Source organism: Sminthopsis crassicaudata, chromosome 2 (genome assembly GCF_048593235.1).
Source record: "Sminthopsis crassicaudata isolate SCR6 chromosome 2, ASM4859323v1, whole genome shotgun sequence".
Classification (NCBI taxonomy): Eukaryota; Metazoa; Chordata; class Mammalia; order Dasyuromorphia; family Dasyuridae; genus Sminthopsis; species Sminthopsis crassicaudata.
In genome coordinates this window covers 389,876,771-389,904,730 of record NC_133618.1, presented here as the reverse complement: position 1 = coordinate 389,904,730, position 27,960 = coordinate 389,876,771, and the positions used below count along the sequence as shown (strand labels likewise).

At 52.1% G+C, this 27,960-nt stretch overlaps 3 protein-coding genes and 1 long non-coding RNA gene across 6 annotated transcripts; 2 read left to right on the top strand and 2 right to left on the bottom strand.

Moving 5' to 3' along the window:
• The first annotated feature begins 237 nt into the window (after window positions 1-237).
• Window positions 238-14,596, top strand: ARAP3 (ArfGAP with RhoGAP domain, ankyrin repeat and PH domain 3). Of its 3 annotated transcripts, XM_074291660.1 has the most exons (33): window positions 238-319; window positions 1,698-2,326; window positions 2,455-2,522; window positions 2,651-2,762; window positions 2,953-3,156; window positions 3,421-3,490; window positions 3,708-3,828; window positions 5,118-5,302; window positions 5,449-5,555; window positions 6,007-6,206; window positions 6,329-6,414; window positions 6,599-6,781; window positions 6,899-7,007; window positions 7,417-7,533; window positions 7,691-7,838; window positions 7,940-8,042; window positions 8,403-8,622; window positions 8,717-8,780; window positions 9,204-9,367; window positions 9,593-9,805; window positions 10,020-10,125; window positions 10,268-10,415; window positions 10,790-10,858; window positions 11,426-11,500; window positions 11,601-11,715; window positions 11,802-11,930; window positions 12,073-12,206; window positions 12,469-12,551; window positions 12,638-12,673; window positions 12,889-12,952; window positions 13,061-13,198; window positions 13,468-13,506; window positions 13,742-14,596. In XM_074291660.1, exons 2-33 carry the CDS (start codon window positions 1,716-1,718, stop codon window positions 14,219-14,221), a joined length of 4,701 nt encoding a protein of 1,566 aa, XP_074147761.1. In that variant the 5' UTR covers window positions 238-319; window positions 1,698-1,715; the 3' UTR covers window positions 14,222-14,596. The 3 variants fall into 3 exon arrangements, with proteins under 3 accessions (XP_074147761.1, XP_074147763.1, XP_074147762.1); XM_074291662.1 differs by lacking the exon at window positions 13,468-13,506; XM_074291661.1 differs by lacking the exon at window positions 238-319 and having other exon boundaries at window positions 1,115-2,326.
• On the bottom strand, window positions 10,718-15,599 carry LOC141556831 (uncharacterized). The gene is made up of 2 exons (XR_012486644.1): window positions 14,838-15,599; window positions 10,718-13,763 (listed from the first exon to the last, which is right to left on the bottom strand). It is a non-coding gene; the product is annotated as an uncharacterized LOC141556831 (long non-coding RNA).
• Window positions 15,430-27,674, top strand: FCHSD1 (FCH and double SH3 domains 1). The gene is given in 22 exon segments (XM_074291668.1): window positions 15,430-15,512; window positions 15,731-15,828; window positions 16,495-16,540; window positions 16,768-16,835; window positions 17,254-17,389; window positions 17,548-17,684; window positions 18,308-18,371; window positions 18,530-18,658; window positions 18,833-18,955; window positions 19,274-19,369; window positions 20,223-20,249; window positions 20,252-20,347; window positions 20,496-20,600; window positions 20,806-20,970; window positions 21,238-21,366; window positions 21,482-21,565; window positions 21,777-21,894; window positions 21,990-22,210; window positions 22,442-22,526; window positions 23,096-23,151; window positions 25,738-26,029; window positions 26,726-27,674. Coding segments are annotated over 22 exon segments (2,361 nt in total). The 5' UTR covers window positions 15,430-15,491; the 3' UTR covers window positions 26,791-27,674.
• RELL2 (RELT like 2) lies at window positions 20,798-25,890 on the bottom strand. The gene is made up of 6 exons (XM_074291673.1): window positions 25,807-25,890; window positions 25,175-25,360; window positions 24,497-24,869; window positions 24,332-24,365; window positions 23,355-24,089; window positions 20,798-20,907 (listed from the first exon to the last, which is right to left on the bottom strand). The coding sequence occupies exons 1-4, from the start codon at window positions 25,848-25,850 to the stop codon at window positions 24,333-24,335; spliced, it is 636 nt and encodes a 211-aa protein (XP_074147774.1). The 5' UTR covers window positions 25,851-25,890; the 3' UTR covers window positions 20,798-20,907; window positions 23,355-24,089; window position 24,332.
• Window positions 27,675-27,960: the final 286 nt, after the last annotated feature.

Sequence of the window (27,960 nt, the reverse complement as noted above, 5' to 3'; positions counted from 1 at the left end):
CCTGGGGGGAGGGGGACGTTGTGAGCCTCCGACTAACGGGTGTCACACACAGTGGTACCCAGACTGCAGGGCGGGGTGAGGCTGGAGGGAGTTAAACTCAGGGGATTGGGTAACAGTTCTGCAACTTCTTCTCCCTCCTCGTACTTGCTCAAGGGACGCCTGCGGAAGGCGGAGTAGAGAGCCTAGCCGGGGCGGGGACAACCCAGGTGGTGGGAGGGCTGGGGCGGGCCGAAGCACTGGGGACCGGAGCTTGGAGCTTCTGGACACTGGCTGCCACCGCGCCGAGTGAATGGAGCTGAGCGGATAGCCGCGGACTAAGGTGAGAACCTGTTCTTTGCCCCCCAAACTTTCTTTCTTGCTTTAAAGAGTTCCCGAGCACCCTAGTGCTCCTGCGTGGGCTGCTCCTTTCTGAGATCTCAAAGATCTCTGGAGCCAGGCGCCCCTCTCCGCCTCCTGCAGATTCTTCTCTCCCGCCCCCCGACGGTTGACCCGCCCCTCCTTTCTCAAGACCGGACTCTGCCCTCTCCTTGCCCTTTCCCTTGCCTCCGTTTTCCCTGCCCCGCCTTCCCCCCCCATTGGCAATCATGCCCCCATTCTGACCACTTGGTTTCCAGTCTTGTGCCAGGCGAGGGCCTGAGTCACAAGGGAGAGGGGTAGCTTGAGTCAGTGTCCAGCAATCTCGATTCCCGATTGGGGATGGTCGCCCATCGCATGGGGACTTAAGCTGGGGTACGGAAGTCGAAACAAAGGGAGGATAGGGACGGGACAAAAACAGAGATAAAGCCTGAGGAAGGCACGTAGGAGCGGGGATGAAGGAGGGTTCTTCCCGCTGAGTGCGGGCCTAGGATGTGCCCAATGGGACGAGGGGCGGTAACAGAGATTCCTATGCAGAGAGTAGTGATCTGACAAAGTCAATCCCACCATCACCCACTGCTTTCTTTCTCTCCCTGGCCCAGCCCTGACATGTCCGAGTTCTCTGCCCAGCCTGGCTGGGGCAGGATGTGGGGGCGGCTCTTTGGTGAAGGGACAGGAAGGAAGTCTGAGCGGAGACAATAGGTGGAAGGGGAGGAGGAACTGGAAACTGGACAGCAGTGTTTTGGGTTAGAGCTGCAGAGACCTGTGGGAATGGCCTCTTCCATTCCTGCCTCCTCCTGATTGAGACTAGCTGATCACTCCCCTTCTACCCCACCCTGATTATGTTGACCCTTCCCCTTCCTCTCCCCTGGTTCCTGGCTGCTGTGGTGGCCCTCAGTGACCCCAGTCCCCTTCTGTGATCTTGGTCCCTTTCTCACTTCACAGTGCCTTTCTAGGGTTCTAGGTATTTGCTTTCTCAGTGACTCTGTGGTGTAATGGAAAGCACACTGAACCGTGAGTCAAAGAAACCTGGGTTCTGGCTCTGGCCCTGCCAGGAGGATATGTGATCATGGGCAAGTCATTTAAGCTCTTTTGGGTCTTCCTTTCCTCATTTGTAAAACAAGGGGTTTGGGCCAGATCCCTGGAAGTCCCTTCAAACTTTGACAGTCTAAGAACTCTGTCTCCACATTTCCTGTCTAAATCCCTGTAACTTTGCCTGATTGTGGATGGGGGAGGCTTCAGGATTTGGATTAGGCTTCTTCTACCCTAAAGCTGGGAGAAGATAATGTGGAGTTTAGCTTAAGTCCTGTCCACCATCCCCACCTCCACTCTCTCTTTTCTAGGCAATGGCCTGAACCCTCATGGAGTCATCCAGGGACCTGGACATTGAGGTCTGGCTAGCAGAAGTACATCTGGAGCGGTACGCAGATACATTCAGGAGGCACGGTGTGTCCACTGCAGCTGCTGCCCAAAATCTGGGCCACGAGGAACTTCGTCGAATGGGCATCTGGGCCACGGGTCATCGCAAACGGATTCTTCGCCTGCTGCAGGGGGCCTCTGTGGAGGGTCCTACCGACACCCCACTGGACACCACCATGGATCAACCCCCAAGTCCAGATCCTCAAGTGATCCCCAGCAAACCAGTGCCCAAACCAAGGACTGTGTTTACTTTTTTTGGCACTACCCCTACGGAATCAATTCCACCTCCCTTGCTGAACCCTTCTGCAGAGACCCCTCCAGTGACTCAGGGAGAGGATACCAGCCTGTTAGTCCAAGAGGAAGAGAGCATGGTCCCCGGGAGTTCAGAGCAGCCAGTGAGCCAAGAGACTTCCCTAAGCACCCCTCAGTCTCCCTTCACCCCCGCCCTCCCTGCAGATCAACTTCCCACCTCTGACAGTCTGACAATGATGCCCAATGATATCTATTTTGGGCTGGACCTTGGAAGGGGAGCACAACCAGGAGATCAAGAAACGTGAGTGAGTTAGCAATCAGCTGGGAAAAGGGTCAATAGAGAAGGGAGAAATAAAGGGGGGAGGTAAAGCATTGTCTTTCTTCTCTCCTTCTTTGCTTCCGGTGTTACAAGTTCCCTTCTATCCTCAGGACTACAGACTGCTCCCTGGTAGAACCTCCTACTCCCATCCCCACTTCCAGACCCACAGGCGGCACAGGTCAGCAGAAGACCATGTGGAAGATGGGGGGGGGTGGCAAGGAATGGTAAGGTTATTAAAGGTGAGGATTCATCATATCCATTTTACCATTTGACTTGTCTCCCCATCCCTATTTCACCAAACTCCAGTGCATATCATGGACCCCAGTAGCCTATACTATGGTGTTCAGCCCGTTTCAGTCCCTGGGACTCCACAGGGAAGGAAGACAAGGGGTGTCGGTCAGTCAGCAGGTGAACCCAGGTAGGTGCTTTGAGATGAATCATAAAAGGCAAGATATAAAGGAGATATGAAGAGGAACATTGGGGAGAAATTTAGAAAAATCATAAAGGAGAAGATTTAGAACAGATTATAATGGAGAGGAATATAGCAGTCATGAGGAGAAGAGATGGAGTTGAGTCAACTATTCATATCTCTTCTTTTCTTTCTCTAGACCAAGTAACCATGAACCAGAAGGGGGAGAGGACTGTGGCTATGCTAGTCTGGAGTTGCCTGGAGACTCTACCCACTTGGTGCCCATCCTGGACCCTGAAGAGCCAAGCGATGATCTCATCTCCCCCTATGCCAGCTTTACTTCACTAGCTGATCCCCCTACACCCCTGCTCAGTGGCTGGTTGGACAAGCTCTCGCCTCAGGGGTGTGATTGGAAGGGGGTGATGTGGGGGACTTTGGAAAGGAAAAAAAACAGAAAAGATTATGAGAAGGGAGGGCAGCTATAAAAGGAGTGAGGTAGTAGCTAGAAAGAGGGGATGGAGGGGTTGCTGTTAATGAAGTGACTTGGGAAGGAGGTAGTCTATTACTCTAACCCTAAGAGACTTGCCCTTTTCTTCATTAGAGAGTACCTTCCTGCTGCCAATTTTGGACCCTGGGAGACTGATTCCTCTCTCCTTCTTTCCCCTAGGAATTATGTCTTTCAGAGGCGCTTTGTCAGGTTCAATGGAAAGAAGTTGATGTATTATGGAAGTGACAAGGTAAGTTTGTATATATGTGGAGGGTGGGAATGGATTACAAAGAAGCTAGGAAAATCAAGGAAGAATTTTAGGGTTTCAAGGAATCTGAAATTTGGGAGGCAGTCTGAGAGGAAAGAAATGAGGGTCTTAAAGGGAAATAAAATGAGAAGAGGAGTCTTCCTGGAGGGGCAATACCAACTTGCTTGTTGACTTTGGGTCAATGCTGCTGTCTCCCCAGGACACATTCCCTAAAGGGGTTATCCCACTGACGGTCATTGAGATGATCAGAAGCTGCAAGGACTGCAAGTTCCAAGTCATCACTAGCCAAAGAGTATTTGTGTTTCGAGCTGAGAGTGAAGGTGAGCAAAGGGCCAGCCTGGGGTAGGAGGCCAACAGGCAGACTTACTGTCATCCCACTCCCTTCAATCCAAAAAGCATTTATTAAGGTTATACCATGTGCAAGGTGAGGGGAGGCATGACATAGTGGAGGGCTTGCCTTGGGATGAAGAAGACAAGTCTCTGACAAATGTGTGTGATTATGAGCAAGGGATGAACCTCTCAGTGCTCCAGGAAATTATCTGATTATGTTGCAGATTTGTTAACTTGCATTTGTGGAGAGCATTTCCATACCAAGAGTTCCGTATGTTTATGAAATCACAGGAGGGAGAAAAAAAAAAAAAGACTGAATCACAGTGTTGTTTATGATATAAAGACAAATAAAAAACAACCTCCAACTTCAAAGAACTTATGCTTTACTGATCATTGTGGCATATAAACATAAGTAAATACAAGATAACATGAGAAGGGAAAGAGCAATAACAAGTAAGGGTATCGGGAAGTGTACAAGATACCCTGAGCCTTAATGAAATTAGGATTTCGAGAGGGGGAGGTGAGAAGATTCAGCATTTCAGGCATGAGGACAGCCTGAAAAAAGGCATGAATGGAGATTGGAGATTTATATCTCCAATGAGAGAGACCAACTCATTGTCAACTGATGGGAGCAAGAACATAGGACACTTTGGATAGATCATGAGAGCATACTATGAGAAGCAGAGCAAAACAAAATAAATCTGAAAAGGTAGCTGGGAACTAGATTGGGTTGAGCTTTAAATGACAAAGGAGTCTGCATTTTATTTTAGAGGCAATAGGGAGCCATTGGAAATTCTTGAGCTGGGAAAAGACATAATCAGAATTATTCCTGAGGAATATTATTTTGGCAGCTGTGTGGACTAAGATGGTGGTAGCTTGACTGAAAAAAAAAGTACAGATAGAAAAGATGTAATGACAATAGAATTGACAAGATGTGGTCACTGACTATATGTGGGCAGGGTAATAATGAGAAAAGAGAAAGTCTGAGGTTAAGGTTGTGAATCTGGGTGACTAAAAGGTGGTGATACGCTCAATAGAAGCAGAAAAACTTGGAGGAGGAACTATTTTAGAAAGAAACATAATTAATTCTATTTTAGTCATGTTGAATTTGAGGTGCTTTGGAATTTTCATAAGGAAATATTCCTATGTTGTTTCAAAGTGCCCTCCTAAAGAGTGGTCACTAGTCACAAACCCATCCCTGCTGTCCTCCGAGGCATTATCTAGATTTTCTTCACTCTATGACTCAAACTCTTCAATCCTCATCCCTATTTGCCTTCAGTTCAGAGGGACAGCTGGTGCACAACACTGCAGTCTCGACTTAAGGAACAAAGGCTACTTGGCAACCCTCGGCCTCCTCATCCACCACGGCCCCTCCGCACAGGAACCTTAGAACTTCGGGGACACAAAGCTAAAGTGTTTGCAGCTCTGAGCCCTGGGGAGCTAGGATTGTACAAGAGTGAGCAGGTAAAGGGGAAAGATGCGGCACAAGGGATGGGGCGGGACCTTGGGTGGTACAGGCTGGATGGAGCCCTTAAGGAGGGCACTATCCTCCAGCTCCTAACCTTTAGATGGATCCCTGATACTTCTTCCTCAACTCTCCACCTCTTCAGTCCTTTTCTCTGGGCATTGGAATTTGTTTCATCGAGCTTCGGGGCTGCAGTGTCCGGGAGACCAAAAATCGAAGCTTTGACCTTCTCACACCCCATCGATGCTTCAGGTGGAGAGAGAGGGGTTGAGCCTAGGATGGGACCTTCAGATGGGGGTGCAGATGCTGGGATTCAGGGAATCTTTGGCCTTCTGAATAAGTCAGAGTGGTACTTTCTGTGAAAAGATGGAGGAGAATTAGGGAGAGGGGTCAATATCATGTCAGAAGGATGTTTAAGATCCTCAGAATTAGAGGGAGTCTCAAAAGTATATAGTTTAACTCCTATTTGAATAAGTATACTAAGACATTTCCAACAGGTAAGCATCCAGTCCTTACCTGAAAGCTTTTTTGTGAGGGAGAGCCTTACCACCTCCAAGGCCTTCCACTCCTTTTGGATAGCTCATGATGAAATTACTAATAGCTGCCTCCAGGGAGACAGTGGAAGGAAGCAGGAGGGTCTGAAGATGGGTCTGTAGGAAGGTACAAAGTGGGTCTGATAAGCTGGCTCAAATATACCTCCCAGCTTCACAGCGGAGTCAGCTTGTACTCGCCAGGTCTGGGCAGCTGCACTGCAAGAGGCCATCACCGAGACACTGTCTGACTATGAAGTGGCTGAAAAAATCTGGTCCAACCGAGCAAACCGACAATGTGCAGACTGTGGAGCACCTCGTCCTGACTGGGCCTCCATCAATCTGGGAGTGGTTATCTGCAAGCATTGTGCAGGTGAAGAACACTAGGCCTGGGGACAGGAAGACTGAGGGCAAGGAAATGCATCTGAGGAGAGGAGGGGAGTGGGAGTTCTTTCTCCAAAGCTGATAACATTCAGGCCAACTCCTTTCTTATAGGACAGCATCGGGCTCTGGGCTCTGGGGTATCTAAAGTGCAGAGTCTGAAACTAGACACAAGCATCTGGAGCAATGAGATTGTGCAGGTAAAGGTGACTAGTGAAAAAGTTGAAACACAGGTGATTAATGGAAGAGGTTGGGTGACCCAGAGGAGGGTGTTTGAAAAAACAAAAAGGACTTGGGGTATCTCAGGGAGCTGGAGATCTGAGAAAATTGGCCCCTGTTGTAACCAGTTACCACAGCCCCTTTGATTTCCTCTGCATCTGTCAGCTTTTCCTCATCCTGGGCAATGATGGAGCCAACCGCTTCTGGATAAAGGGACTGCCCCCAGGAGGAGGGCTGCATCCAGACACTCCTCCAGGACCCCGTGGGGATTTCATCTCCCGCAAATATCGGCTTGGACTCTTTCGGGGGCCCCATCCTCAGTACCCTGACCACAGTCAGCTGCTGCAGGTGGGAGGATGGAGGGGTCAATTTGAGGAGGGCAGTTTGGAGCTGTTCTCTCTGGATCTGAGAGGAGGTGTTAGCTGCAGTGAGAAGTGACTGATGGCTGCCCCTTTCCTCACCCAGGCACTATGTACAGCTGTGACGGGACCCAACTTGTTGAAAAACATGATTCAGCTCTTCTCACATGAAGAACCCTGCTCTGAAGGCAGTTTCTCTAATTTCCTACCTCTAGGTAATCCCTTTCCTGTGACTTCCTAATGATCCTACCTCAGACCTTCTAAGTCTTTCTCTAGCCTTGACATATCCGCCCAGGCTCTCCTCTAAGTTCTCTCAGTCCTGGATCCTTCCTTTATAATCCCTTTGGGTCTCTCACTATTACAGGAAAATCTGCAGTTAAATAATGGTCACTTTCACATAGGATTCATCCATGCAGAGTTGAATGGAAGGGGTTTGAGGGGGGAGTGAATAGGACTACTTCACCACCCATCTCACATTCTGCCCTCCCTCCCAGACTTCAGTTGGGTGGGTAAGGAACTGAAGAGTCTGGGCCATGCTCCCAATGTAATCATAGCTAAGCTAGTGCTCACGCTTTCTATAATAATATTCTGATCTACACTCCCTCCCCCCATGTCGTCCTTCAGACTCATCCCCTGGTGTATACAATGAAGTCCTAGTACCCGCAACACTAAGTGGCTTTTTGTACTGCAGTCCAGTCAGCAGCAAGCCTGGACCTCCGCCCCACCGCCGGGGCCGGGACGGTGAGAAAGGGGGACCCTGGCAGGAGAGCCGAAGTGTCTCTGGAAGCGGGATTGGGGCTTGCGAACGCCTGACACTGATGGGGTTGGATTGTACTGGGAAGGCTTATTTAGAGTTGGAGAATGCTGCCCAATAAGTGGCACCTCCCGTTTTTTGCAGCACCCCCCAGGCTGTGGTGTGTGTTGGGTGCGGCTCTGGAGATGTTTTCATCGGAGACCAGCCTCGAGCCAATCAGTCTGATTCAGCCACAGGATGTGGTGTGTCTGGGTGTAAGTCCCCCACCAGTCGACCCAGGGGACCTTGACAGGTAGCTCTCCAAGTACTTTAATGGTCTTTTCTTCCTGTCTATAGCTCCTTCCTCTTCTCTGTAGTTTCTCCTGCTTCATTCCCCCAACTCTATGCCCCCAGGTTCCCATTCTCCTTTGAACTCATTCTGACTGGAGAAAGGGTCCAGTACTTTGGGGCTGATGGAGCTGATAGTCTGGAGGCCTGGACCAGAGCAGTGGGCAAGGTGAATCAGAACTAGGAGTTTGCTTTATTATGTCCCACTATACCTTTCACGGATATCCTTTCCCCATCACCAGTTCCTCACAGACCCACCTGCTGTGGGCCCCCAACCCGGGCCTGTGGCATTCCCAAAGAGGAGATGCTGAAGCCCCACAGCACCCCAACAACACCAACCCCTGTATCTCTATTCCCAGATGAAGTAATTGATGTTTCCATTTTTATCTCTCTCCTTTGATTTTTCTTCATCTCTCCCGGTACTTTTCCATCTTTCCTTTTTTATCTTTCCCCTCATCTCTCCATGTTTCACCTGACGTCTTACTCTTATTTCTTCTCTCTCATGTCTTCACTTTCCCTTCACCTGCAGTGGTTCTCCCCACTGAGCTGCCACCAGCTCCTGGGCCCCGGGCTGCTGAGGCTCGGCCGTTTACGGCTGCGGTCCCCCTCTCAGACCGCGCTGACCCAAGGCCTCTGGCTGTCTGCCTTCGGCCTCCTCCGAGGTGACCACCTATTCCTGTGTCCGGCACCGGGCCCCGGCTCCTCGGCCCCTGAGGACACTGTGCACCTGCGAAGACTGCAGGAGATCAGTGAGCTGGGGAGGGCGGTATGGAAAGGGCGGGAGGAATTGGGAGGATTGGCTGTCTCTTCTCTGAAGGTCACTTTTCTCCCTTCTCCTTCCAGGTGTGGTATCTGCAAGTGACAGCCCCGAGAAGAAAGACCATCTGGTCCTAGTGGAGACCGGAAGGTAAGAGCCTTTGCCCAACTCACCCTGCATTGGCTGCCTCCTCCAGGGCTCTGGCCACTGGCAGCCTTGTTCGGTGGCACTGCCCAGCTCTTCCTGCACTCTGCCTGCTCACACTGAGGCACTCCTGCCCCCTACTGCCAGCTGGAGGACCTGAGGCCTAAAAAACAAGCTGGTCCCAAAAGGACGGGCCTGTCATAGGAAGTCGTCACTTCCTCATTATGGGAGGTCTTTCAGCAGACACTGAATGGCCATTTGTCTGGGACAGCACTTGAAGGGGTTTTTGCTCAGTCCAGATGAGCACTGAGGGCCTTCCCTACTGTGAAGCTCTAAAACTCTTTGGCATCCTGGCCCCGATGCTTCCTGCATCCCATGTTGCGCCCATCCCTCTCCCTCCTGCTCTGACCCAGTCTCTTCGGGTCTCAGGACCCTGTATTTGCAGGGGGAAGGACGCATAGACTTTGCTGGCTGGAGCAACTCCATCGGAGGAGCAGCTGGTGGGGGGGGAACAGCTCTGCAAGGGCAACAGATGAGTCGAGGCGACATCCCCATCATTGTGGACGCCTGCATCAGCTTTGTCACTCAGCACGGTGAGGAGGGAGAGAGGGGAACAGCAGACAGCCGATGGGGGAAGCACCCCGGGAACTGGGCTCTGATAACCTCGTCCAGTGCCAGGCTTTAAGAGCACTGTCTGAGGGGCAGGGGGACTAAAGATGGGTCCTGGGCACGTGGAGGATGGAGGGCAACTATGAAATGTCAGAAGAAATGCTGGAAGGTTGCAAGGTGCCATGGCCCGTGATGGGTGGTGTCCACAGGTCTGCGCTTGGAAGGTGTATATCGGAAGGGGGGTGCTCGGGCACGAAGTCTCCGACTTCTGGCCGAGTTCCGGCAGGACGCACGGTCAGTGAAGCTCCGACCTGGAGAGCACTTTGTGGAAGACGTCACAGACACACTCAAACGCTTCTTCAGGGAGCTGGATGACCCTGTGACCTCTGCACGCTTGTTACCTCGATGGAGGGAGGCTGCAGGTAACTTGCCACAAGCGATTCAGACCCTCCTAAGATCCTTCTCTTCCCACTAATCCCTCCACTTCTCCATCTGGAGATGGGACATGACTAGGAGAGGAACCTCAATCATCCTTAGCTGTACCTGGAGTGCCCCTAACCCCATCTCTGTCTGTTTCCAAAACCCCTGTCTCCCAAACTGTACCCTCCTCAACCCCCATCCTATTCCTGTTTTCAGAGTTACCCCAGAAGTCTCAGCGGCTGGAGCGGTATAAGGAAGTGATTGGATGCCTGCCCAAGGTCAACCACAGGACACTGTCCACCCTCATTGGTCACCTCTACCGGTCAGTCTAGCGCAGTGTTCCTTCATCTCCAGAGCTGACCTTGCAATGTTTTTTTTAGCTCATTGACCATAATGGTCTCCATAATGCAGCCATTGACTTCAGTCTACAATGCTGTTAGTGGACTCTCCTGCTTCTTTCTCAGGGTGCAGAAATGTGCGAGTCTGAACCAGATGTGTACTCGGAACCTGGCTCTGTTGTTTGCACCGAGCGTGTTCCAGACAGACGGGCGAGGGGAGCATGAGGTTCGGGTGCTGCAGGAACTCATCGACAACTATGTGTCTGTCTTTGATGTAAGGCCCTTTCCAGCTTCAGGGACTCTCTGATCTATTGACACTGCACACCCTCAGTCTCAATGCTTTTCAATCCTTCACCAGTCCCCAACTTCAGCAGCCATCTCTTTTCCCTCTCCCTAAGGCCTATAATTTTCTCCCAAGACTTCACCTCTGTGACCATGCTGTCATGACTCTGTCACTGTGGCCTTGTTTTTTCTATTTATGTTTTATTTTATACATAATCAAGTGAAATCACATTTTTAAAGCACTTTGCCAAACTGCAATTCTTTATGTCATTTACCATTATTATTCCACCACTCAGAAACTTTATTAGTTTTCTTTATGCTTCAATTGTTCCCCAGTTCTTCCCAGTGCCTCTTACTATTCCACAGATTGATTCAGACCAAGTGGCTCAAATTGACCTGGAAGTCAGTCTCATAACTACCTGGAAGGATGTGCAGGTAAGTAGGCCCAGATCTTCACTTACAGTATTGGGGACCATCAAAAGAAGATGTTGATTCTCTGGCTAAAAGAGGAGAGTTCTCCAAAATTCCCCTCTGGATCCCTTCCCTGTTTTCTTTGAACCTTAAGATATGGAGTTTCCTTCTCTTTGACGCTCTGACGCATTCCTCACCCCAATCATGACCCCACCCTCATTCTCCAATCTTTAAAGGCTTCAAGAGATTCCAAATGGGAGCAGCTAGGTGGCCCAGTGGATAGAGCACCGACTCTAAAGTCAAGAGGACCTGAGTTCAAATCTGACTTCAGTCTTTAAACTCTTCCTAGCTGTGTGACCCTGGGCAAGTCCCCAATTGTCTTAGGGAAAAAAGATTCCAAATGATACTCCCAAGTGATTGCCTTGTCCTAATCTCAAGCAAAGGGCCAGAGAGAACTACAGCAATGTGGCTGAAGTATGGCTAGTGATCTCAGAGCAAAGAGGGGGCTTCTGAGCCCAACCATTTACCCACATCTGCTTCTCTACCCTTTCACCAATTACTTCCTTCCTGACACCCCCACCCCATCCAAAGCTGTCACAGGCTGGAGATATCATCATGGAAGTTTACTTGGAGCAGCAGCTACCAGACAACTGCGTCACCCTGAAGGTCAGTCTGGAGAGGAGCGGATGGGAAACATGGGCATAGAGGAAAGGTGAAGGGAGACTGAGAACTGCAGCCTGGCCCTGCTGTATTTCTCTTGCCTCAGGTTTCCCCAACACTGACTGCTGAGGAGCTGACAAATCAGGTACTAGAGATGAGGGGAGCAACAGCCGGAGCAGACCTGTGGCTGACATTTGAGATCCGAGAGCACGGAGAGCTTGGTGAGTCAGGCTCGGCTGAAGCCTGACTGGGGTGCAAGGGGTTCCGGGTCATGGGTTGGGACTAATCTTTGTGCTTCACCTTCCAGAGCGGCCCCTTCACCCAAAGGAACGGGTTCTAGAACAGGCCCTGCAGTGGTGTCAGCTCCCTGAACCCGGCTCTGCTTCCCTGTTGCTGCGCAAGGTTTCCTTAGCCCAGGCCAGCTGCCTCTTCACAGGTGAGGGAGGTCAGCCCTCACAGTCCCTTGTTCCCCCAACACTATAGAAGAGAGCCCATCTGCAGAGCGCTGAACCACTTCTCCTCGGATGACCCCACTCTCCCCAGTTTCTTTGGTCCATCACTTGTCCGTCTATGCCCAGGTGTGCGTCGGGAGAGTCCCCGGGTAGGTCTGCTTCGGTGCCGGGAAGAGCCCCCCAAGTTGCTAGGAAGTCGTTTTCAGGAAAGGTTCTTCCTACTTCGGGGACGCTGCCTGTTGCTGCTCAAGGAGAAAAGGGTACATACTCCCCTGGGATATGTCCTCTTCGGAGCCCCCAAGCCCCATCCCAGAGATGGCCTTCCCTATGCCCTGAGATGATGCTGCAGTCTTCCCCATCCTATCCTCACCATCCCAGAGGCCCCAGGGCTGGGGCTGGGAGTGGGTACAGTCACCTTGGGCAGAGAGGAGGCGAACCTGGTTACTGGTAACCCTGCAGTCTTCATGACCTCACTACCCTGATTTCTCATTGACTGAATGACATCCCTGACCTCATCTCCAGAGTTCTAAGCCAGAGAGAGAATGGTCTTTGGACGGGGCGAAAGTTTATCTGGGAATACGCCGAAAGCTAAAGCCACCAACACCGTGAGTCACCTCTGCCATTCATACATTTGCATACCTCTAGTCATCCCTCTTCTTTCTCCTCAACACTGCTCTCCCTTGATTCCTAGATGGGGGTTTACATTGATTCTGGAGAAGTTGCAACTGTGAGTATCACCTTCTAGTCCAGTGTCCTTCCATTTTCCCCCTCTGGCTCTATCCACTCCCCCCATCCCTCTTTTCCCTTGACTCTCTTTACTTCATTACTTCTTTCATTGTAGACCAATAAAGGGTAAAAATGTTGGGTTCCTGCCCCTGCCCCAGTTCAGTGTCTATGTTCAGCCCCTCTCACTGTCTCCTTCTTTTTTGGGTCGCTCCTCAGCTACCTGTCCTGCACAGATGAGGAGGAGATGTGGGATTGGACAACCAGCATTCTTAAAGCACAGGTAAGTGGAAGCTGAGGAGGGGAGGAGAACCGTGCTCCCCCTGACAGTCTTCACTCCCTCCTTGTGAGCTGGCTCATACCCATTAATGCCTCCCACACCCCTGCCCAGCACGACGACCTGCAGTCTGTGGTCCTGCGTCGGCATTCTTCTTCCGACCTTGCCAGGCAGAAATTTGGCACGATGCCCCTGCTGCCCATTCGAGGTGATGACACTGGTGCTACTCTACTCTCTGCCAACCAGACACTGGTATGACCCTTCCCTAATCCAGCGCCCTTCCTGGACCCAGCTTCACTCCCCAGGGCACACTCCCTGCCCTTTGCTCCTTTGTGGCCAAGCTTTGCAAGCTCCGAGCGGGGCGATCCTACTCACATAGGAGAGGTACAAGGCGGCGGGTCCCCTTCCAAGGAAGTCCCTCCCCCGTAGGCCCGCTCCCCGCTCAGCGCCTCAGTGTTCCCATTGCCCATGCTCTGTGTGTTGTTGCTCACTGTGTCTTTCCCACCCACTGCCATTTTCAGCGCCGACTGCACAACCGGAGGACGCTGTCCATGTTTTTTGTGAGTACTGTCTCCTCTTTCCCCCAATGCCGTGTGCCTGCCTGTGTTCCTCGGCCCACCCCAGGCCAGGGGGTTTCTGTGTGCTCCTGACGTGCTGAATATTGTCCGTGAAACCGAGAGCGTGGTTCTGGGGTTGGGGGAGCCTCTGGGGCAGTGTTATAGAGCCAGGGGAGGGATCCCCAGGGGGATAGGAGATCCCCCTGGAACCCTAATGTCCCATCCATTACTCGTCCAGCCGCTGAAGCTGTCTCAGGATTCTGTGGAAGAGCAAGAAGAGGCTGAGGAACCGGTGTATGAGGAGGTAGGGGCCTTCCCGGAACTGACCAAGGACTCCCCACTCCCGCCGGACGGGGCATCTAAACCAGACGTCCCTAGGGAGCCCTCCAGCAGCCAGACTGCGCCTCTAGCGCAAAGCCAAAGCCTGCAGAGCGACCGGCCCCCACTTTCCAAGTCCAGCTCCCTGGGACAAGAGAGGGGGCCCCCAGAGCCGCCTCCTGGGCCTCCTCGGAAAACCAGCTTCCAGCATCATCTGTCTCTGGAAGATCAGTTAGTTCAGGAGCTAAGCTCACTGATTCTGCGAAAGGGGGAGGCCTCCCATCCCCCCAGCCCCCCAGTACAGACCTCGGACCCCGTCAGCCACCCTGGACCCACTCCGGGACACTCTCCCCGGTCTCCCTGTGATTCCCATCCCCCACCCGGCCAGCCCCTTACATGAGCAGTAACCGGGACGGGGAGGTAGAAGGGACCACAAACATGTTAAGTGTCAGCTCCCAGAGGGACTAGAAGGGATTAAAAAGTCCCTGTCTTCCAGAAGCTTCCATGCTGAGACTCCCTCAGCCACAAGGGAGGGGCTGTCCGGCCCCAGAAGATCCTGTGCAGCCTGCTGCACAGAAAGATGCAAACTCCGTCCCTAACTAGTCCGCGGCCTCTCGCTGGGCCTCAGTTTCCTCATCTGTAAAACAGGCAGTCCCTTCCAGGGCTGACAGCGCACGTTCCGGGAGCTCCTCCACTCAGGAGGCTTGATGGGGGGGGGGGGTGTTGGAGGGAGCCAAGCTGGGTGGGGATCCGCAGAATAAACTTTGAAAACAAACAGCTACGTGGCCTTGGCTTCCCCGAAGGAGCTGGGGTTGGGGGGATGGGGAGAACCTTAAGTGACATTTACGGCTGGGGGGAGGGTCATCTGGAAGGGAGCCTCAGGGCACGATGCCTTGAAAGGGAAGAGCTGGGGGAGTTTGGGGACGGTCGGGAGAAGAGCATTTCTGGGATAACTACGGACCCCCCTTTCCCATCCTCCCCGTGACGAGGGTGGCCGGACAGCTCCCACTACGTACCTGGTCCCTGTCGTGCCTCCTAGTCCCGGGGCCCCGGGCGGTTCTCTCATCTGGACTGCTCTGGCTTTTCCGGTTCGGTGAGAAATTGGGGAAGCCAAATCCTAGCCCAGCCCTGCGCCCCGACCTGGTCCCTCCGCTAGTACCTTCTCAGAGCCCATCGAAGTTATCTCAACCACTTCCTCCACCTTTCTCTCTCGGCTCCGCCCCCTTTCCCAGGTCCGGCGGTGGTCTCGGTGGTGGGACTGCAGGGGCTGATCTGCATATGTAAATAAACATATTTGCATAAAAGAATACATTGGCTAAAGAAACTAATTATGGGTTGAGTCAGCGTCTCAGCCGGAAATGGAACCCAGGCGTCCAGACTCCCCAGCATAGGTTCTCTCCAGCGCCCCGCAGACGCCGCGTCCTCCCTGCGGCCCCTGAGCTCCCCCTCTGATCGTTCCCCCGCCGGGCTCCGCGGGGCTCCTCCCCGTACTCCTCTTCCAGTCCACGGCCTCCCGAAGTTGGCGCGGCTGAGATCGAAGCCGGGGCCGGACAGGGGAAGGGTGGTGGTGGAAAGGGGGGCCGGGGGCGGGGCTTGTCTGGAGGGGTGGGGCCTCCAGGAGTTCCGGAGTCGGAGTCACAGCTTCGCCCGGGTCTGGAACCGGAGTGGAGATGCAGCCGCCGCCGCGCAAAGTGAGTGTTCTCGGGAAGGGGCAGCCAGTCTGGTGGGCGGCGAGGAGGGGCGCCGGGGCGGGGGGTCAAGGACAAGGGAAGAGCCAGGAAACGGAGACGGCCCCGCCTCTCGGTCCCCGCCCCTCGGGCTTCCCCACCCCCCACGTGGGGTCCGGCTGGAGGACTTCCAGGATCGGGGTCCTGCTCCTCCTTCTATCCCTCCCCGTTCCTCTCCGCAGGTGAAGCCGGTCCAGGAGGTGAAGCTGTGCTTCCTGGAGCAGCTGAGCATCCTACAGAGCCGGCAGCAGAGAGAGGCCGAGCTGCTGGAGGACATCAGGTAGCCTCCCTCCTGGAGAAGTGCACAGGAGCCCAGGCCTGTCGGGGGCGTCGCCTCGAGCACCTGCGGACACGCAGAGACTCCCCTAGTGTCCCTCACCCAGCCTCCTGCAGACACGCCCTCCCCGGGACAGGACCCCCGCCCCGCACTTAGGCTCCCTTAGCCCTGGGGGAATGGGCCCGAGGAGAGGAAGGCTGGGGCTCCTGCGGTTCCACAGTGAGACGTACTAGGAGAGCGGGTGTTCGCTGTCTTGTGGAAGCCCCTCAGTGAGCTTCTGTGAACACGCACCGTGTACACAGTCCCTCCTACGGAGCCCTCGGCCCTCCCAGCAGCCGGGGCCGTACAACATTTCCTCTCCTTCGGCACGTCCACCTCTCCAAATTTCCCTGAGAACGTGCGTGGGGAATGCCCGTCTCCGTACAAGAAAAGTCTGTTTCACGCAGACCTGGGCCGTGTGTCCTCGCCTTCCTGACGGAAACCAAATCATGTCTAACGTAGCCTTGCTGGAGGGCTAGGGCCAAGTGCTTTGGAGAAGTATCAGTGCGGCTGCACTCAGGTCCCTCCTGTGGTCTAGCTCGCCCCTAATCTCCCAGCCTCATCCTCCAGACTGGGGTGTGTGGTCCCTGTGTCAGGGGGTCTCTGGACTAAAGACTTTCATCTCCACAGATCTTACAGCAAACAACGGGCGGCCATCGAGAGGGAGTATGGGCAGGTAAGGAAGGGTGGTCCCAGAGGACAGCTCCTCGAACCCCGCCCTGAGGAGTGCCCTGCTCATTCAAGTCCCAACCGCACACGTAATCCCCTCACTTCTGTGCATCCTCTCCCCTTCTGTTCCCCTTCTCGCCCTGGAGCCGGATCCCTGACCCCAGGGATGCTGGACGAGGTTGGGTTTGATACCCGGGCCTATGTAAATGACGGGCTCTCCCTCCCTCCCCCCAGGCACTACAAAAATTGGCCGGGCCTTTCCTGAAGAAAGAGGGACACCGGGGCTTGGAGACCGAAGGCAGGTGGGGAACAACCCTGTGACAAAGAAACTGAAGAAGGCCGGAGGGTGTGATACCAGTCAGCTCCTGGTAGTGAGACAGAGTTGGGCCTGGTGTGGGGGGTTCGGTGAACTTCAAGCTGAGTCTAGAGCTGATGCTATAGCTAAGGTAGGAAGGAGGCTGACCCAGCAAGGACATGCTAGTGGGGGTGGGGGAGGCTGTCAAGTGATCCTTGTGGCCAAGCTAATGGGCAGATCGATTGATGGACTGATGGGTCTGCAGGGAATCAGGGGAGGGGCAGGGAAAATAGGTTTGACTCACTGGGAGAAGGGGTTATTAATACAAAAGCCTTGTTTTTCTGTGTTTTAAGGATTACAGAGCCTCCCCAAACCAACTCTGACCTTGGTTGTTCTTTTTTTTTGGGGGGGGGGAATCGGGGCAGGACTGTATTTAATGCCTGGCGATGCCTGCTGGAGGGCACCATGGCTGGGGGCCAGGCCCGGGTTCTCGCCGCTGACCGATACCGAGACTTGGCTGGGGGCACAGGGAGAAGTGCCAAGGAGCAGCTGCTCAGAAAGGTGTGGGGAGTGGCTTTGGGAGGGCACACTGAAGAGAGGACTAAAGGGGGAGGACGTCCTGGGAAAGAGGAGCATCTGACCGGAGGGAGGAGCAGGGTGGATGCATGTGATGATACTCGTGTTTTGGGAGGGTGCCCATGCATTGGAGGTACCCCCAGGGTGCTGAGCAGTTGCAGCGGGCCCAGGCTGAAGTGTTGGAGTCTGTGAGGGAGCTGAGTCGGAGCCGGAAGCTATATGGGCAGCGGGAGAGAGTGTGGAGCCTCGTCCAGGAAAAGGCAGCTGATGTCCAGGCCAGGTGGGGACTGTAGAGACATGGAAGTCCTAGGAGGGGGCACTGGAAGGAGTGTGCCCCAGAGCTGGGCTAGCATGGAGCAGTAAGAGAGTTAGGTGATGCAGTGCGAGTTGGTATGGACTTGGAATCAATGATTTGGTTTAAAATGTGAGCTTTGGTATTTGTTAGTTATGGGATATGGGGGAATTACTTTACTTTTCCAAATATCATTTGCCACATATGTAAAATGGGGATAATACTACTTGCCTTTCCAAACTCTCAGGGTAGTGAGGCGAATACTGTAAAGCTTAAAGTATTATAGAAATGAGTTTTTTTTTATTATTATTATTGTCTCTAGGATGGGGTGGAAGGGAAAAAAGAAACTTACATGATAACTTTATTACATATTTAAAAGGAATAGCAAGTTGTACATAATAGATTTGTAGTTTCATGTGCAATCATATTTTTTATTACAGTTACGGAAATGCTTGTTTTATTCCATAAATTAGAAATAAAAAATATAACATACCATATACAGTACAACATTGTATAATTAATACAACTAATTTCTCTAGACTGAGGCTTCTGTATTCTCCCTTCCCTCATTTATTTCTCTTCTCTATCTGTCCTAAACCTAACTCCATCAGACTGAATCGAAGTGACCATGGTTTGTTTCATACTCGAACCAGCCTTCAGAAACTCAGCCTCAAGGTCAGATGTGGGGATTTGGCTCCATGGAAGATGACAAATGATTGGAGGATATGATGGGGAATTATAAACTAAAGCAAGGTTATGACCTATGGGAAATGCAGGGGGGAGGGTTCAAGGTCCCCTGTCCCACATGTGTATTTCTTCTTCTGCCCCCTCAGTTGTCAGCACAGTCAGCCCAGTACTCTCAGCAATTGAGTGCAGCCCGTAATGAATATCTACTTAGCTTGGCAAGCACCAATGCCCATCTTGGGCATTATTATCAAGAGGAGCTGCCTGCACTGCTCAAGGTAAGTCAGCCCCCTTAGTGAATCACTCCTCCAACTCTGTATCTGTGACATCACTGCTGTTATTTGGGTTGCCTGTTAGAGACCATGCTTGTCAAGAACTCTTTCCTCTGCTTTTTCAAGGTTGGGCATTGGGAGATAAGGAACAAGACTTTAGGGTCTTGGGATCTCTTCTAGGGCTTGGTGGGGGACCTGTCTGAACAACTGGGTGATCCCTTGGCCCTGCTGAGTCGCACAGAATTGGAAGCTGTAAAACAGGAGCTGGAACTGGCCCAGCACAGGGGACAGGTGATTGCTCAGGTCAGTGTCCTCCCCATCATGGCCCAGTAATAATACCTGCATAGAGTTTCCCATTAACACAGAACTTCATCCTTTATCCTCCAAAGACCCTCCCTGTATAAATCTCTTCTTACTTCAACCCAGATCTTTCCTTCTTGCTCCCAACAAATTCCCCAGAATAGACTCTCACTCAGCATGAATTTTTGCTTGATCTCAACATAGACGACTTTCTCTCCATTTGTTCCCACTATGCAGCTTTATTTCCCCTCCTCTCCCCTCCCCCCATGGCCTACTAGCTCCTTCTGAGAAGTACCTGTCTTCATTCTCCTTTGCCCCCAGGTAAATTGGGAACATGAATTATTGCACTTTCTTCAAGAGCCTGGAGTGTTCTCCCCCACACCACTACAGCAATTTCAGCCAATGGGAGCTGACCAGGTGATATCTTCTTCTATCTTCCTGAGATCAGTCTCAGGACAAATGTCCTTGTGTGTGGGAAATCCTCTATTACTCTGGAACTAGTCCAGATGTGACATGCCTATAGGATGGGGTCTTGGAGGTCATTATCCCCTCCATGCTTCAGTTCTCCTTATTACTAAGGGTATCATCTAGTCTTTCCCAAAGATTATCCATAAAGGCTTCCATATATATAGATGTATGTATATGTTGGTATCTGTGTTCTTTCAATTCTATGCAAGCATTCATTGAATGCTTACTAAGTGAAAGGGACCATGTGAAAGGGTGTTGGAGATAAGGTGACAAAAATGCATCATTGCTTCCATTCTCCTGGAATGATAAACACTTGTGTGGGTCTTTAATAGTCACAAAGTTTTTTTTTTAAATGCTTTATTATATTTTATCTTCTTAAGAACTTTATGTCCATGTGTCCATATCGTGGGTTTGTCTTTATCCCTGATAGATTTTCATTTCTGTGCCTCTGCCCCTGGAGAGAGAGAGAGAGAGAGAGAGAGAGAGAGAGAGAGAGAGAGAGAGAGAGAGAGAGAGAGAGAGAAACAGAGAAAGAGACAGAGAGGGATGAAGACATACAGAGAAAAAGAGAGAGACCGAGAAAGACAAAGAGAGAAACAGGGACAGAGAAAGATGAAGACAGAGATAGAGAAAGACAGAAAAAGAAAGAGATGAAGACAGAAAGTGAGAGACAGAGAAATAGAGAGGCAGGTGGGGAAAGACAGATAAAGAAAAAATGGAGAGAGAAGACTGGAAGTTGTTCAAGCTAGGGGAAGTGGGAGGGCCATTGTACCCCCTCCTAACAATGCCTGCCCATAACCAGGTGTGTGTTCTGGAGCTGGAAGGAGGCTCAGGGGGTATTCTGGAGAGAATGGCCTGAAGAAAGAAGCTCAGCACTGGGCTAACAGAGCTGCCCGAGATTACAAAGTCCAGAGTCATGGGCAGCGGGTGAGTGGGGGAAAAGTCTGCAAAGGTATGGGAAAGAAAGAAGGGTTTGAATTGGGGATTCTAAGGGAAGTCATAGGGCGTCTCGAGCTAAAAATGGGATTTCAAACAAGTGAACTATCCACTTTTCCCTCCCTTGCTCTCAAACAAGGTGCTACAACGGCTAGAGCTGAAAAGGCGGCAGGCCCCAGAACGGGAGGTCTCAGGTGTGGAACTTCGACTGCAGGAAGTAAAAGAGAGTGTGCGACGTGCTCAGGTGGGGACATCACCAGTGCCTGGCTAAGGGGGGGGTGTGTGGGGATGAATTCCTAGGTCCTCTTGCCTCAGTAATCCTGGAGAAAAGAGCTGGTTTGTTTGGGACATACTTGGTTGGTGGGAAAGGATGTAGGGTAGGGTGAAAAGCTGCAGTTGTGTGGCCCCTTGCTCTGTCAGCACCCTCTTCTTCCTTGTCCCTGTCCCAGGTGAGCCAAGTGAAGGGAGCTGCTCGGCTGGCTCTGCTGCAAGGGGCCGGGCTGGATACAGAACAGTGGCTTCGGCCAGCTATGGTCCAGGCCCAGGAAGAGCTGGAGCAGGAGAGGCGTCTCAGTGAGGCGCGGTTATCCCAGAAAGGAGACCTCTCTCCCATGGTGAGATAAGAATTTCCCTGCCCTGACCCCAAAAGAAAGTCCATCCCCCCTGGGTCTTCTCCCACCAACAGAACCCTTCTCTCTCCCATGTCAAAACTCTACTAAAATGGGAACAGACCCTTATTAGATACTTCCCCTTAGCTGAGGAAACTGATGCAGAAGTTTGGGGGTGGGCAAGCACTTCTTTGATGCATAATGGTAAGGGCAATTCTGAGGATGGGAGACTGTGGTCAAGAAACTGATACTCCCTTCTGTGTCTCCTACCAGGCAGAGGATGCAGAACTATCCGATTTTGAGGACTGTGAGGAGGGGGGGGAGCTGTTTCAAGAGCCAGTTCCCCCAACCCTTCCCACGAGGTCTCTCCCTTGCCCAGCACATGTTGTCTTTGGCTACCAGGTAGGAGCACAGTGGTTGGGGCTAGGGAGAGCCGGGTGGGGGGTTGAGTATCCTTTGAATGAGAGTAGGGAGGGAAAGAATGGTCCAGACCTGAATCCATTCCTGTGGGGCTCAGGCCGGGCGAGAGGATGAGTTGACCATCACAGAAGGGGAGTGGCTGGAGGTCGTAGAGGATGGAGATGCAGATGAGTGGGTCAAGGTATGTGCAGGGGCTCTGGGGACTGAGGGTGAAGGGGCTGAGGTCCAGGGTTCTGACTGTGAGAAGGGTTGAGGGGAGGCATGGGAAGTATTTCTAGATAGTTCCTAAAGAGAGATGGAGCTGGAGGTCCTTTTTAAGACTTAAAGTTCCTGGGGAAGTTATTCCTTCTCCATCACTTCCAATGCCTCTCCGTCTTTTCCACTGTGATCAGGCTCGGAATCAGCATGGTGTGGTGGGTTATGTCCCGGAGCGATACCTTGACTTCCCAGACCTTACTCCTCCTCAGGAAGGCCCCCACAGTGACAACCCTCCAGGGGGCAATTCCACAGGTAAGGGACCTCAGCACAACAGACCAATGGCATTAAGGTGGGTTGAATCATGTTTCTGTGATCCCTGTCATGATTTCCCTTATTCTGTTCTGTAGTGTGCCTGGCCCGAGCCCTGTACAGCTATGCAGGACAGAGTGCTGAGGAGCTGAGCTTTCCAGAGGGAGCACTGATTCGGCTGCTGCCCCGTGCCCAGGGTGGTGTGGATGATGGCTTCTGGAGAGGAGAGTTTGGGGGCCAAGTTGGAGTTTTCCCTTCCCTGTTGGTAGAGGAGTTGTTGGGCCCTCCAGGACCCTTAGATTCCCCCGATCAAGAAGAGGTACGCTGGCTTTGTGACTAGTGTTCACTGCCAGGGGCTAGGCTAGTTCAGGTTATAGGCACTGGCACCAGTGGTACAGCTATTTCATTATAATTTATGTTAGGGGGTTAGGGGATGGTATATGATGGAGAAGTTGGGGGAGGAAGGTGAGAGGCAGGACTCGCTATTTCCTAAACCCCAAACTCCCTTTTTCCTCAGTAACCTTCCATTCATAAAATTCTTATCTCCCAGATGCTGCCATCCCCATCCCCCCCAAGCTTTTCTCCTCCAGCTCCCATCCCTGCTGTTGATAGAACTGCAGAAGCTCTGTCTGAGGGTGAGTTGGGGAATTTGGGATTGAATAGAGACAGAGGACTCAGGGAAAGAATATTTTACAACGTATCATCAAATTTAAATTCTTCTGTTGGGCTTTCAAAGCCCTCTTTAATCTAGCCCTATCCCATCTATCCATCTTCTATTCGATGAATCTCCTAAAAGACAGTGTGCTCTAATTAAACTTTTAAAAAATTTGTTGTTAATGTCGTGTCCCACACCACAACTTCCCTCACCTTTGTCCCCATCACCACTTGGAATATCCTTTCCATACTATCCAAGCTAAGCCAACCTTACCTGAAGGCTTCTATGGTTTTAAATGATCTCCTTCTCTCTTCCTTGAGTTTTTAATCTCATTTGTAGTCTATACCATGCTATTTAGTATTTATATTTTCTTATATCATATACTATTATTATATATATTAATTTTGATTCTCTAACTAGTTAAAAGCTTCTTGAGAGCTTATGTTTTAGTCTTTCTGTGCCTGATAGTGCCCAACTCAAGGAGGCAAAATAGGTGCTTTTTGATTGATTCTATGGCACTGTTTGTTGACCCGTTTTTCTTTCTCCAAGACCACCCACTGGATTGCCTTGGCCTAATAGATTCATCAACCCCTCGTCTCCGGCCGGTAAGACTTCTTCCAGGCGATAGTCTAATATAGGAAGATGGTTCAACTATCCTACCCTACAGTTGTGAAATAGCGAGAGGGATGGCTAAAGGAGGTTGGTTCTGGGGATCTCAACAATGATTGTTGGCATTTTCCTTGTAGTTGCGCCCACCCCCACCCCCACCCACCAAAGTCTTGGAGCCTGAGAGGTTGGAGCCCCTCACCTGAGCCCAATGGGGAGTCCCAGCCTCCTCCTTATCGATGCCTCCCAATGCTGAGTGGCTGCCACCAGAGAAAGTGTGTGATGACCTCTCCCCAACCTCATCTCCCCTCCGGAAGCCAAGGCTGGGGCAGGGCCCTAGGATACCGAGGCAGTATAGATGTGTTTCAGGTTGCCTTCCTGAGGCTGTGGCCACTTGTGACTTGTCCCACCACCCACCTCCCTCTCCCCTCCCCTTGCCCCCCATGGGTTGGGGGGAGGGATCAGAAGTCGTGGGAACCAGTGTGCAGATCCGCTGTAATAGTCTGAGCTGATTTATTGACAGTGCAATAAAGGGGCAAGGAGCCCAAGCCAGTGCCTGAGCTTTTGTGTGCTGAGAGGGAGGCCTAGTGGGGAGTATTGCTTCAGGTGCCCATCTTGAGCAAAGGGCCTGCTCCCAAATGCCACGCTCAAGCAGATGGAGCAAGTTGATGGAGGAGGGAGGAGCCTGGGGTAAATGTAGGGGCAATTTCTCCTCACCTTTGACTTGTCTTAGGCTGAAGATGCAGTTAAGGGAAGGGATTAAGAGGCTGTGGGCCACTCTGCATTCCCAGCCTGAGATAGTACAGCCCCCAGGGAAGAGGGGTTGTTCTGTTTTCCTAGAGGGCAATGCTGTCTCAGAGTGAGGAGGAACTTCATGCTTGCCCCTCTTCCCTGCCCAGCCAGTTACTGATCCTTGCAGTAGAGAGTGAAGATGAAGCTTAGAGAAAAGGAGAGGGAAGGGGATACTCTTCCTGTCAATTCTAGCCTCTTTCTCAACCTCCTGACTCATACTCTACTTCTAGTTGTCCTTCCCTTCTGCATGCCCCTTGGGAGAGTGGTACCCTTAGCCCCTCCCTCCTTAAAATCAGCATCATAGGCTGAACTGTTCAGTTTAAAGTGGTGGGGTTCCCCACTCCCCATTCCCTGAAAGCAAAGATATTTTGGAAGGGCCAGACTCACCTCACACTCCTCCTGAGCCTCCTGGTGGTGACACCTGAGATAAAGAAGGCAAGAGCTCTTTAACTTCATCTACTCAGAAAATGACTTACTAAGCAAGGACAGTAGCTTTACCCAGTGGCTCCACCCCCTTTGATTTTGCTACGCACACATTTGACTTCTGCCTACCTGGAGATCTGAGGCATCCAGTTTGGCTGGTTGTCCATTAGTTTCCCTTCTGGTCAACACTGGCCTTGTGTCCCCTCTGTCTGTCGTCTCCAAGTTTTCCATGGCTCCAGAGGGTGCCTCAATCAGAGAGGGGGTGAGGCTCCTTTCTCTGAGGCCCCCATTCTGTACAGGAGGACTAGATAGGACGCCAACCTCTGGCCCTGATGCTGGAAGTCTCTCTATGGCAGGAGGTCCAGTCCCAATCTGCCCTTTCCCCGAACTCTGGCCACCCCCTGGGTCCTGCTCACCGCTGGAACCCCAGCTTCTATCTGTGGGTGAGCCATCCCGATGTTCATGCAGCCCAAACCTCTTCTCAATATGTGTTACCCGGAATCTGGGAGAGAAGGGACAGGGTTACTGGAGGTTCTCTGAACCCATTCCCCCAATATTGCTCCCCCACTGTTGTCATTTGATAGCTTCTGACAGCAAAAGAAATCTCAGCAGATAGATGAGCCTTGTAATTCCAAGAGAACTTCCTGACTGAAATCCTCATCTCCCCCTACTCTCCAGTACAAGAGGAGAATAGTATTAATGGAGCCTGAATAAATCTCTCAACTAGTCCAGCTGTCTTAGAAAATCTACCATCTTATTGGGAGGCCCTGAAGTCTCTCCCCTCTTCTTTGGGTGCCCCATGCACACCTGCCCACAGAGAACACTGTGGTCTCCCCTGGCCTAGTACGGCCTTTGCCTTCTTTGGATCGGCCCTGTCGGATGAGAGGTGGCCTCTTGTTTCGGCTGCAGTGGATACAAGGGGCAGCCGAGCCCAGATGAACTGTATGGTGGTGAGATGGAGTCCCATCCTGCAGGCTAGGAGCACCGTCAAGGCTGAGGGAATACAGGAGAGTCCTTTTCAGTCATATATTTGTATTCCTTTCTCCCTGGGGTCCTTTTATCTGGGTAGCTTTAATCAAAATTGTGAAGTTTGGGTGCCTGCCTTCCTTAATTCTCTCTCCAGTAGCCTCCATAATCCCCCTCCCTTTCTATCTGTCCTATTCTCTCCAAAATCTGATTCATATTAGGACAATACTTTGTCTCTTAAGGTTTTTTAAATCCAAGAAGGTTACATTGTAGACTCAATGATTAACCTAAGGAATGAATGATGGGGTTCACAAAGTGATACTTGTATAGAAAAGTTACTTTGGAACAGTCTTAGGAACACATTAAATCACATTACCCAACTGATTAAGTTGTGACTTTTACAGGGGACAACTATTAAGGAGAAACTTTTCTCTGACCAATATTTGGGGAAATTCTCCATACTTCCAGCTCACCTGGATAGCTGTACTGTTGCTTCACCTTCACTATCACCAAGCATCTCTTTCAAGGCCTCAGCATTAGCTGTGAAAGAGAAGGGGCAAGAGGATGTCGTGGATATAGGAGTGGGGCAAGGGTTAAAGAACAAATGTCAGGGAGCACTCACCTTCATTTTGGATGATGCATTGAACAATCCTTTCTACTGTATCCTCATTCACATCCTCATCATCAGCTGTGAAGGTGAGCAAAGATGTCAACATTAAGGACAAGGCAACTTGGGCCAACTCAAGCACTGTCCTGAGGATTCTTCCTTTGATTTTCATGACCCCTTTATTTGACTCCTTAACAATATGATGCTTCAAGTCAGTGGCCATGATAGGATTATGGCTGCAGAATTATAAGGAACTTTAGAGGGCATAGAGAATAATTCCTTCATTGTATAGATGAGGAAATTAAGTCAGAGAGTGGGTGGGGATTTGCCAAAACTCCACCGATACCATTCTTTCTCCTGCCCCCTTTCCACTTTCCCAAAGGTTCTGTTCAAGCCCATCCCACACAATTTCAGGAGTAGTTAGCCAGCAGGTTTACAAAATAATTCACCAGGACCTCAGAGTCACTGAATTTTTGCCTTGTAGTTATTGAACCCACTGTATGTTAATCCCCCCAAATAAACTTGCAAAAACTGTCCCAGGCTTAGGTTCTTGAAATATGAGCTATGAGTTATGGTAGCAGGATGTGAGTCCCCCTGCTGCTGGGTACACCAGGGGAATCAAAGCCCCATCAGGAGTAGGGGAGAGGAAAGAGCACCTGGATAAGATGCAGTGAGGAGAATCAGTGAAATGTGCATGCCCCGGCACATCTAAATGTGGTTTGGACATAGAAGAAAGAAGATTCATCCCTTGTAATGGGGCCCCCTTTTTTCCCACACTCACGCAGCTGTAGCTGGGCATCCTCAGGCTCGGAACCTCTTGATGTTCGACAACGGTAACCCTTCTTCTTGAGCACGTGGCAGATCATGAACCCCACAAGGCCCATGAGAAAGAAGACCAGCACGAGAAGGAACAGCATGTACAGCCCATGTTGGGGCTCTGGTCCTGGTTGCAATTCCGACATATGGCCCTGGGGGGGCGGGCCCATCCGGGGTCAGGGCCTCGGGATAATCCCAGGTATGAGGGTCAGGGGGAGGGCAGTGAACTCCAAGTGTGGACCCCTACCGGGAGTCCTCCCAGGACCCTTCAGAGGCCAGTCCTTCAGGAATCTAGAACCCTTCCCCTTTTAGCCCAGGCGCTGTCCAGGGAACGGCGCTAGTCCGCCAGGCCCCAGGCCCCAGGCGCCTGGTCAACAAGGGGTCGCAAGTCGTTTTCCATACCCTTAATGCAACCTCCGTCCCCCTTTCCTTCGATATTCTCACTGCGCCCTCAGACCCCACTCTCACCATTCCCATTCCTCCCAAGGACACTGTGACTGAAGACTGGACGTAGTTCTAGGATGCCGTCCTGGGCATATCTGAGTCAGCGCTGGCCCCTCACTTCCTCCGCAGCCCCAGGCCAGGTCCCCCGAAACGCTCCTTTCCTTCATTACCCCCCAGCTTGTCCCACCGCTTTCCAATTCCTGGCTCCTAGAATCGTTCCGGAACCCCCTCCCTCTCCTGACTGCCCCCTCCCCCACTTCCCCTGGCCCGGCTGACCTTGTGGCCTCTGCGCGGCCCCCGGGGATGCGGTGGGTACGTTCGGCTTTGGCTCCGGCAGCGTCCCAGTACCTCTCAGCCTGCCCGGAGAGCCCTTCCCGAGAGCATCCCCCACCCCCGTCTCCCCGCCCCCCGGCACCTCACCCGCTCCGGCGCGGCTCCGGGCTGCGGCTGCGGTGTGCGGCGGGGTGGGGGTGGGGGAGTCAGGATAGGGGCGCGGGAAGGCGGGGATGGGGAAGGAGGGAAAGGGAAGCTGGGATGGGACGCGGGTGGCCCTGGGCCCTCGGTGTCGGGGAAGGGAGGGGGATGGGGGCTCTACCGCAGCCTCCTCCTAGTCCCGGCCGCTCTCCTCGCTGTGCTCCTTGCGCGGGCACGGGGATAAAGGGGCGGAGCGGCAGGTGTGTGGGACGAGTGCGTGCGTGACTCTCCGGTGTCTGACACGGCCGGGTCTCCGAGTCAGTGCGTCCCCTCTGCCGCGGGGGTC